At 35.8% G+C, this 10,631-nt stretch overlaps 2 protein-coding genes across 2 annotated transcripts; one reads left to right on the top strand and one right to left on the bottom strand.

Moving 5' to 3' along the window:
- The first annotated feature begins 492 nt into the window (after window positions 1-492).
- Window positions 493-2,077, top strand: LOC131612074 (3-ketoacyl-CoA synthase 6-like). Its single transcript, XM_058883891.1, has one exon. The coding sequence runs from the start codon at window positions 523-525 to the stop codon at window positions 1,957-1,959; it is 1,437 nt and encodes a 478-aa protein (XP_058739874.1). The 5' UTR covers window positions 493-522; the 3' UTR covers window positions 1,960-2,077.
- Window positions 2,078-7,902: 5,825 nt separating this feature from the next.
- Window positions 7,903-8,355, bottom strand: LOC131649061 (uncharacterized). Its single transcript, XM_058918808.1, has one exon. It carries the CDS (start codon window positions 8,353-8,355, stop codon window positions 7,903-7,905), a length of 453 nt encoding a protein of 150 aa, XP_058774791.1.
- Window positions 8,356-10,631: the final 2,276 nt, after the last annotated feature.

Here is a 10,631-nt window from a genome sequence, read left to right on the forward strand (position 1 = left end):
AAAATTTAATAAAATTACAATTTATCAAAATTTTAGAATATTAAGTTGAGAAATGCTAATTGTACACCAAAAAGCTACACCTACACCTTATTTATATACCATTATACATACTCTTGTTTTTTTTAATAATTTTTTTTTGTATTTTGATTTTGTGTAACACTAAAATGATTTGAAATATCTACTGTGTGTAAGCATGGTGTAAGTATTTTGAGTGTAAGCATAGCAATGTTCTATTAAGTTTTATACCTTATTACTAGCAGCTATAATCTTTTTTTACTATAAAATTATGAAATTAAAAAAATTATATATATAAATTTTACCATTTTTTCCTTCTCACTAAATGACTTCATTCTAAATTCGAAGTTGAAACACAACTAAAGAAAGTAGTAAGAAGTTTCGGTTAGTTTTCTATTTCTCAAAAAGTTGCATCTATTTATAGGTAGCTTTGCTTACACAAAAAAAATTTATAGGTAGCTTCTTGTGCATAGCTCTTGATAGCTCACCACCATTAATGTTACATTAATGGAAGCTACTTCCAAGTCTATCTTCAATGCATGCTCAAACTTTACTCTCTTTTCAAAGCTCTTACCTTTCTTAAGGCTTTCTAGCATCACACTAGCAACATATGTTGAAGTCTTCATCCTTCTACAAAACTCTAAACCAATGTTTCTTTTTCTTTTTCTATGTTTTGTCCTACTTTCTTTCCTTCTAAAACACTTTTTCTCAAAACCCTCTCCTATTTACCTCATTGATTTCTCATGCCTTAAACCACCAAACCATTGTAGGGTACCTTTCTCAACATTCCTTGAAAATGCTTCTATGTTTGAATGTTTTGACAATGAAAGCATTTCCTTCATGGAAAAAGTCCTTCATTCTTCTGGCCTAAGTGAAGAAACTTTTCTCCCTCCTTCACTACACTACATCCCACCAAAAACCGAACATTCAGAATCCATCAAAGAACTTCACATGGTTCTTTTCCCTATCATGGATGATCTTTTTGCAAAAACAAAAGTTTCACCTTCTGATATAGACATACTTATCATAAACTGCAGTGGCTTTTGTCCTTCACCATCTTTAACATCAATTATTGTTAACAAATATTCTATGAGAAGTGACATTAAAAGCTATAATGTCTCTGGCATGGGGTGCAGTGCTAGTGCTCTTTGTATTGACATGGCTCACAATCTTCTAAGAGTTCACAAAAACTCTACTGCTATTGTCTTAAGCACGGAGATTTTGTCAAGTGGTTGGTATCAAGGTAAAGAAAAATCCATGTTGCTTATTAACTGTCTCTTTAGAATGGGAAGTGCAGCTATTCTTCTCTCAAACAAAAAAGAAGCACGTAAAAACGCGAAATATTTGTTACTCAAGACACTTAGAACACTAAGAGCTTTTGATGACAAAGCTTATTTTTCCGCTATAAGAGAAGAAGATTCAGATGGGAAACTCGGAGTGACACTGAAGAGAGATTTACTTCAAGTAGCGGGTGAAACACTTCGCTCGAATATTTCACTTTTAGGTTCTGAAATATTACCAATTTCTGAGAAATTTTGGTATGGTGTTTCTCTGATGAAGAAGAGGTTTAACTTGATGAAATCCGAGGGTGTTTACGTGCCGGATTTTAAGACCGTGATACAACATTTTTGCTTGCCATGTTCAGGGAGATCGGTGATAAGAGAAGTAGGAAAAGGGTTGAAGCTTGGTGATATAGAGATTGAAGCTGCTCTGATGACACTTCATAGATTTGGAAATCAATCTTCTTCATCATTGTGGTATGAACTTGCTTACTTGGAAGCCAAGGAAAGAGTGCAGAAAGGTGATAACATTTGGCAACTTGGAATGGGAAGTGGTCCTAAGTGTTGTAGTGTTGTTTTGAAGTGTATTAGGCCAATGCTTGGTGAGTCTCATAAAGGACCATGGGGTGATTGTATTGATCAATATCCAATTTTGGCTAGCTAGTAGATGAATTACAAGTCTAATGTGAATATAGAACTTTTATTGCTCTACCGAGCTTAACTTTTACTATAGAGTTCTTGATGTTTTTCATTTCTTTTAGGTAAAACCTTATTGTATTGCCTAATATATTAGAGTGAGTTTGAACTTGTTTAGAAATTGAATCATGAACCTGCATATGTACTCTTATAGCAACAATCAGTTAGCTTGATGTACTCCTTGCTTTTGAGTTTCTTACATCCTTGGGCCATGACAACGTGTTTTGAACGGGTAGGAACATTGCCCTAAAGATTAGTCTTGCATAGTTAGGATATGGCTTGCGATCTCACGTCATCCTTGCCTCCATCCTCACGGCCGAGAGTCTTCTGCCTTCTATCAAATTTTTACCGGCCCCTTATCCTATAATGATATGGGGAGTAGACTCGAATCGATCTAATACATTTTGTCTGTCGTCCTTTGATTTTGGATACACTGTTAGGTTTCTTCGTGTGTATTTTGAGTCGTATATTCTTCTAAGTGTATGTTTGGTTTGGCTTTTGGAATGGTCAAAAGCACTTCTATAGATGTAGAATTGATTTTGAGTGATTTAAAGATGTTTGTTTAGGCAAAAGTAGAATTGATTCTGTCTCCAAAATTGATTCTACTTGAAGCTAGAATTTGTAGCTTCTGCCTCTAGAATTGATTCTGGATGTTTTTTACACTGAAATTTATTATTCAACTCACTTTTACATAAATGTATCCAAACATAAATCAATTCTGTTAAACTCAATTCTGATAGAATCAATTCTACCAAACTCAATTCTACTAGAATCAATTCTGTCAACCGCCAATCCAAACACACCCTAAGTCGAGCTTTCATCGTTAGAAATCATGAAGAGCAAAGTTTCCATAGTAGGTGAAGGTTAACCTGGTTTATTCCCCTTAATTTTATCGTTTAGCCACTACAACAAAATATAGATTTTCTAATGAGCATCTCCAATGGTGCAACTTACATTTGAGTTCTTTATGGGACCCACTAAGCCACATCATATTAAAATAATTTATTTAATTTTAACTTTAATAAAAATTTGATATGGGTCCCTCATAACTTGATTTGATTGGGTACTACAATCTTTTAGTTGTTGCATTGCAATGCAACTCTATTATGACATGACAAATTTTTTAAATATCTAATTATTAAATTAATGGTACAAGTGGAGAACTCAATAGAAAAAACTATCATTGGAGATATGAAAATTTTCATTGAATACTGGGCCAAGTTATTTAAACATGTGCCATTTTTTAAAAATTAGAAATTAGACCATCTATTCCCTCAATATGGCTAGCAAGCGATATGGAAATTTTCTCGATAACAAACTTCAAATCCTAGCAATTACAATTTTTAATTTTATTTCTTTTTCAATTAATTAATTTTTAATTTTTTTAATTAAAAATTAAACCATTTATTCCTTCGGTTGGACTAGCACCAATGAAACAATTATAGTTTTAATTTTTTAATTAAAAATAAAACGATTTATTCCTTCAGTTAGACTAGAAATTGATAGGAAAAGTCCATCGATGACCGACTTCAAATCCCAATGCTACAACTTTAATTTTTTTTTTCATATGACCCCTTTTTTAAACTAAAAGTTAAACAATATATTCCCTCGATTGGACTAGCAACCAATGAGAAAAGTTCCTAAGGGACACGCTTTGAATCTGAAGAGCTGCAATTTTTAATTTTATTTCTTTTATAATTTGTGACATTCAATTATTTTTATTTATATATTACAAAATGAAGGAGTGAAAAACACTTAGAAAGGGGGAATTGAATAAGTGTAACTTCTCAAAAATGGTAGATAAAAATAAAGAACACAATTATTTTTATCTTGGTTCATTGTTAACTAAACTACTCCAGTCCATCCCTGACAAGGTGATTTACCTCAACTGAGGATTTAATCCACTAATCAAACTGATTACAATGGTTCTCCACTTAGATACCCTCTAAGCCTTCTAGAGTCTACAGATCATAACTTGATCACTCTAGGAAATCCTTTTACAATCAATGTAAAATAAATATTATAAGAGTTTGATTTGCTTCTAAGAAAGCTGTAATCACAAAGTGATATTTCTCTTAAGTTCTAGTTCTTAACACTCACTAAGATATTACAAGGTTGTGAGGTTGAAAATGAACTTCTTCTTTGATTTTCAGTTTGACAGCGTTTCAGTGTATTTGCGCAAGAGTGTTGTATGCTGCTTTTGAATCAGAACTTCTATTTATAGGCGCTGAGAGGAAATGACCGTTGGGAGCATTTAATGCTTTGCGTGAATAGTACAACCCTGCATTTAATGTTTCACACTTTTGTCAACTACCTCGAGCCATGCTTTTGCTGCTTTTACTGACTTTGCCTTTTGTAGCTTCTAACGTTCCTTTTGTCAGTTAGAGATTTGACGTTATAGCCTTTTGTACTTGTACTTTCTTCTGGACTCAGAATGTGTAGAAGAGACGTTTGAATTTCAGAGTCTTCAACTTTGGTGCAGATGCAACTTCTGTCTTCAGACTTTGAAGTGCTTTGAGCGTGATACCATTAGAGCTTCAGAGCTTTGCTTCTGACTGCCATCTTCTGATGCTTTCCAGTTCATGTTCTGATTCTACAGGACCATCTTCTGATGTCTTGCCAGACCATGTTCTGATGAAGCCATTCAGAACTTCTGGGTCAGTGCTTCTGAATGCTGATTTGTGCATACTTTTTTTATACTTTTCCCGAAATGGAAAATGTGAATAATTAGAGTACCACATTCTCTTATACAAAATTCATACATAATGTTATCATCAAAACTAAGAATATTGATCAGAACATTTCTTGTTCTAACAATCTCCCCCTTTTTGATGATGACAAAAACATACAGAATTGATATGAATTTGTATCCAGAATATCAGATGAAAAAGACAATACACAGATATAGCATTAAGCATATTAATCAAAGTGTGTGAATATGTCTCCCCCTGAGATTAACAATCTCCCCTGAAATTAATACTAGAAGATTTTATAAATAAAAAACTTCCCTAAGTATTTTTCCATTTCAGTTGAGACTTTCACGTTGAACTTTGAACTTCAGATTATTCAGAGCTTCACTTCAGAGCTTCCATTGGACAACTTCAGAGCTTTGAATTTCTCTTTGAGATCACTTTGGCTTATCTGAACATCAAGAAGGCTTGCTTCTAATAGAGCTTCATAGCTTCTTGAATCAGAGCATAAACTTTCTTGTATAAGATCATAGCTTCTTTCTGATCTTGAAAACTTCTTTTATCAGAGCAATCAAAACAAGGTCTGTATCAGAGCACTTTAAGGTATTGCTTGTTTCAGAGCTTGAAAGAGATTGAAATATATCAGAACATTGAGCTTGATTGCTTCACTCTTTGAGAGATTTTCTTCAGATATGCTTCTCCTTATATATTCGCTTCTCCCCTTTTTGCTTCTTCTCATATGTTGAGCTTGTTCAGAGTATCACATTCCTACAAGACTATCAAAGACACAGAACATGCAATATAATAGTTAGGAATGTTGAGACTTAAGCCCACCAACTGATAATATTAATCAATTCAATTAGCACGCTTCTCCCCCTTTTTGTCATAACATCAAAAAGTATAAAAGATTCAGATGAAAGACACAATAAAATGAAGAGAGAAATAGATTTCATTGATTAATCAGAAGGAATAGTACAAGGCAGATGCAAACAAAACAGATGCAAACAACAAAAAAAACTAACTAAGACACAAGACAGACGATGACTGGGTTAGCTTAGAGGCTAAAGATGCCATAAGGTTCTTAATCTCAGCAGTGTCTTCAGGTTGCTTCTTGGAAGTATCTTCTTGTTTCTGCATCCAGGTTATAAATTCCTCATTGGTGTTATCTTGCTTGTCAAGACGACTAGCCAAGGAAACTTGATTCTGTTGGAGTTCCTTCAGAGTCTCAAATAGAGTAGAGGTAGAAGGACCAGCAGAAGAAGTAGGAATGTCAGAAGCTTGAATCATCTGAGTTTCCGCAACTGGTTCCTCTTCAACAGGAATCTCTTGAGCCTGAATCTCTTCAGCTTGATGTTGTTCAGCTTGTTGCGCTTCTGCAGTAGGAATCTCTACTTCTGGAGGATACTCAACTTGAGGATACACCATGTCAGGATGAGCTTCCAGAGGATTCTCTCTGAACTAATTGAACAGAAGCTGAAAATCTCTAGTCAGAACTTTGTATGGATATGGCTTCCAAATAACCAGAGCCAAAGAATTATCCACTTCCATTTTATCAATGAAAGGCTTCTCTTCCAGAGGCTTCTATTTAGTGATTGGATGGTAGTAGATTCCAGGAATGTACTCCAAAAAGAGTCCAGCAAGACCAGGAGCAGCTGCTAGGCAATCCTTCTGAAGGTCCAGAAACTCGGCCTGTACTTCATCAGCAAAAGCTTTCCAAAGCTTTCCAGCAGCTACATGATCCAGCTTGGAATCATGAGCAACCTTCAGAACGTCTAACCCTGTTTTGACCTTAGATTTTAATGAATCAAAACGTACATCAACAGAAGGTTTTGGAGGGTTGGTTCTGAGAGGGGTGATTGGAGATTTTGGATTGAGGGTGGAAATAGGTTGTTCTGGGTGGAAGAAAGCATAAGATTGAGGTTCTCTATCAAGCACAAAGGAAGTGTCTGAAGAGGATGGAAGAAGAGAGGATTCAACTTCATTGTCAGAGTCTAAGACTACGACAATGGGGTCAGAGGAATTGTTATGAGGTTTATATGAGTTCATGAGGCGAATGAAGGAGTCAGAAAATGATGATTCTGGAGAGGGGAGGTTGAAGAAAACATTAGTGTCAACAACAGGTTCATAGTTAGAATGTGGAGGAGGTTGAGAGGTGGAGATTATGGCGTGACGAGGAATGACGGTGTTTAAAGGTGTTGGTTCAAGAATTGGTTTAGAAACATGAACAGGTTCAGAATCAAGAATAGGCTGTTTGCCTTTAGACTTGGAGGAGGCAGAGGATGGAGGGTTAGAAGGTTTGGTGGTTGGAGGAGGATTTTCTGGGGCTTTTTCTGGTGATTTATGTTGTGGAGCTTCTGTTGATGCATGTTGAGAAATTAAAACAGGAGCAGAAACAGGCTCAAAAATAACAATACCTGAAGATTTTTGCTTCTTCTTCTTCTGAGGCTTGGAAGGTACATCACCAATAGTCTTCCTCTTTTTCTCCTTATTTTCTTCCTTCTTTTATTCCTTCTTCTCTTTTTCTTTTTCTTGATTCTCTTCTTGAACTTCTGGCTGTTCTTTCTTCTATTTCTTTTCCTTCTTTTTTTTCCTTGCTTATGGGAATTCTTGCTTTCTTTTCTTCTTCTTTTTCTGATCCTCTGTTTCTGGTACAAGATCAGCTGTAGTGACAAGATTTTGGTTGCTTATCCACACAGGATCATACGTAGAGCCTACCTCTTTACAGAGTTTCAGATAACTGACAACAACGTTTGGATGCTCATTTCTAAAGAACAGCTCAAAATCAGCCAGAGCAGGAGCCTTTTTGGTCAATATTTCATGATCTACGCTAGGAGGAGCAGCAATTGTCTCAATCAGATTCATCTTTTTCAGAGTGTGGGCATTCATGGTACTTCCACATATTGCAAAAGGATCTTTAATAGTTCCAGCCTTTTCCAGATCACCAACCAATCCAGGCTAGCCCAGAAGATCTGTGATTATCCTTCCAAAAGGAATGATGTTCCTTTTGTACTTTGTAGACTTCAATCTGGCTTACTCCCTAGAGTCTTTCACATGATTCCACATGTGGTTGAAAATGATGTAAGGAAGATCCACTTTCTCTCGTTTACCAATACAATACAGAATGTATTATTGGTCCTTGTTCACATAGTTAGAAGAAACAATTGCCTTTCCATGATAGATGCAACCCAGAAGGATCTTCGCCCAGATTCTGTAGGAAGTCTTCAACCAGTCTCTTTTCTAGATTTGAAGATTTCTGTGTAAACAGCGTCCCAATCTATTATTCCAATAATCGCTCCAGAAGCACCTTCCACAATTTCCATACCAAACAATTTTCTGAGAAGATTTTCAGTAATTGAGATTTCTTCGCCATGAACAAACGACAGAATAGCCTTTGGCATGATTGTAGCGTGAACCCAAAACTCTTTAACTAAATCTGGGTAGACTGGTCCACACAAACGATAGAAGAATGCTTCCCAACCTTGAAATTTCATGTCTTCCGTCAGATGAATGTCATGTTTTTCCAGATTATTAAAATCCACCATCATTTCAACAATAACTTCTAATTCATTCAAAGGAATCAGACAGGTCTTCTGAGGAACATTCTGTTGTTGCTGTTGATCTTGTTCTTGTTGTTGATAAGACGAACCAACTTGTTGTTTAGATGAAGACGCCATTGAAGATTGCTTAAGATTAAGGGGTTTCTTAACTTTAGGGTTTTTGAAAAGAGAGAAGAAGAAACAGAAATGCATATAACAAGATGATGAATGCGTGAAAAAGGGTAAAATGAATATGCAATGTGTTTATATAGACATGGACGTGAAAACAAAATGCAATGAACTTCTGAATGAGAGCAGTTACAGAATGCAGAGAATCAATCATATTTAATGTTGAGAGACGTTAGTGGAGGTAGCGTGAGATTTGAAAAGATTTGCACAGTTACCTGGGCGGCGTCTCATCAACTGCACGCATGCTTGTCCCTTCAGAATGAACACGTGGTCATCATCTGGAATAGTTGGTGACAACTGTTTGGCTTTAACAGAAGTTCTGTATCATACTTAGACATATGAAACATTAGCAATAACAGAGTCAGAGTGTCTAAATGATCAAACATAACTAGAACATCTGATAAGAAAATAAATAAGCATTTCAAATCTAATTCATATATCATATCTTCTCAACACCTTCATTCTCGGCACAAATTGATAAGTGCCAAAATGTCGATATTTTGAGTATATAATTGTGGCACTTATCGATTCTATTCATTCCATTTTTGTAATAAATTCCCCACTTTTATGTAAATATTAGCATAATTGAGTTTTGATTCATTTTATGTATCATTTAATAGTTTTCCCATTGTTTTTATAGGTATTCATGCTTATTGGAGCCTTGAGGAATAAAGTGTCAAAGGCACGGCTTCGATTTCGCAATTTTGGTGAAAGCCCGCTTAGCCACCGTCAAGAGGACTTCCAAAGACTCAAAATAAGGATGACAAAAATCATCATTTTGGTTTCCATTCATTCATTATTGGATAGTGCATTGAATAAGCTTTCCAACGCTTCGAACCGGGCGCAATTCGGAGTTACGGTTCTCGAGTTATAGCGAAAACAAAATCTGATTTTTAGCAGACTCCGCTAAGCGGAGGAGGTCCGCTGAGCGGAGCAAATCAGTGTCTGGAGGCAATTTTGAGTCTGCTGAGCGGAAGGGGTCCGCTAAGCGGACCTGCTAAGACAGCAGCTCGTTTAAAGGGGCCAAAATCACATTTTTAGGTCATGGGTTGGGTACTTTTGAGTCCCAACACCATCAACTTCATTCTTAGATTAAAATTAGCTTAGAAAACAACTTCGGAGGTTGCATAAGGATGATCGGGGGTGGATTGAGCGTCGAACGGAGCTGACAAACCAGGAGATTTTCGGTTCATTTCTCTTCTTCTTTGTGTATTTCTCTTTGGTTGGGTTTGTTTGTATATTTACTTGAATCTTATGTATACTTACCGATTATAATGTTATATTTAACTTGCTTTACGAATCTGTGTTGATGTTATCCTGGATTTTTGCTCTATGCTGGGGATTTGGGGTGCTTTAGAGATAAACTTCTTGAATCCTTATCTAGGATGATTATCTGTTGGTTCTGAACTCTAGAGATAGATTTAGAGCTAGCATTCACTGTTTGTATCTGTACGTAATGCTTTCGTGTTTGAGCGGCGCGCGAGAGATCGCCGACGCGAGAATACGGATGTTCTCGCGACTTCGCGTTAGAGATAACCTTAGTTGTGAGATGATCTCGTTTGTGCTCTAGAGATGGACGCTTATGTGAGAGATACGTGATGACATAGATGAGTATCGTAGGTTGAGTATAACGGGTTGGTAAGTGTATGTTTGTGAAGAGTGCATATATTTACATTCCTGATAAGTTATTTCTCTTCTAAGAATGTGTTTATTCTTTTCCTGTCTATATCTTAATTTACTTTTTTCTCATTCAATCCAAAGTTCGAAACCTTAGAAACTGTTGAATGGCATCTCTCCATCTCTGAGGAAGATAATTCCCGGATCAATATTTCCAAATCTTTTGTTGTTGCTTGCCCTATACTGCATTCAACAAAATGGCGCCGTTGCCGGGGAGGGTTGTGAATTGCATCGCAATAGTTTTCGTGGTTTTGAGCTTTGTATATAGCGTATATATTGTATATGTTTACAATTGTATGTTTTCACTTGTACATGTTTACTTGTCTATGTTCACCATATAGTTTACTTGTCTATAATTACATATAATTATACTTTTGTTTGATAAAAGTTAGTGAAACAAGTTGAACTCGAATTAGCTCTTTAACTACAAATCTTCACTTTTCAACTTATGAATCCAATATTCACCATTTTTTCTCTTTTTGTATGATAATAGTTGTTTGTGTTTCATACTTGTGCATATGTGTTGGTTTGTGTACATAATTGTATAC

The sequence above is a fragment of the Vicia villosa genome, linkage group LG1 (genome assembly GCF_029867415.1).
Source record: "Vicia villosa cultivar HV-30 ecotype Madison, WI linkage group LG1, Vvil1.0, whole genome shotgun sequence".
Taxonomy (NCBI): Eukaryota; Viridiplantae; Streptophyta; class Magnoliopsida; order Fabales; family Fabaceae; genus Vicia; species Vicia villosa.

Bases quoted from the DNA above. Each gene is read 5' to 3' on its own strand.
- LOC131649061 (XM_058918808.1), bottom strand. From the start codon at position 8,355: ATGGCGTCTTCATCTAAACAACAAGTTGGTTCGTCTTATCAACAACAA.
- LOC131612074 (XM_058883891.1), top strand. From the start codon at position 523: ATGGAAGCTACTTCCAAGTCTATCTTCAATGCATGCTCAAACTTTACT.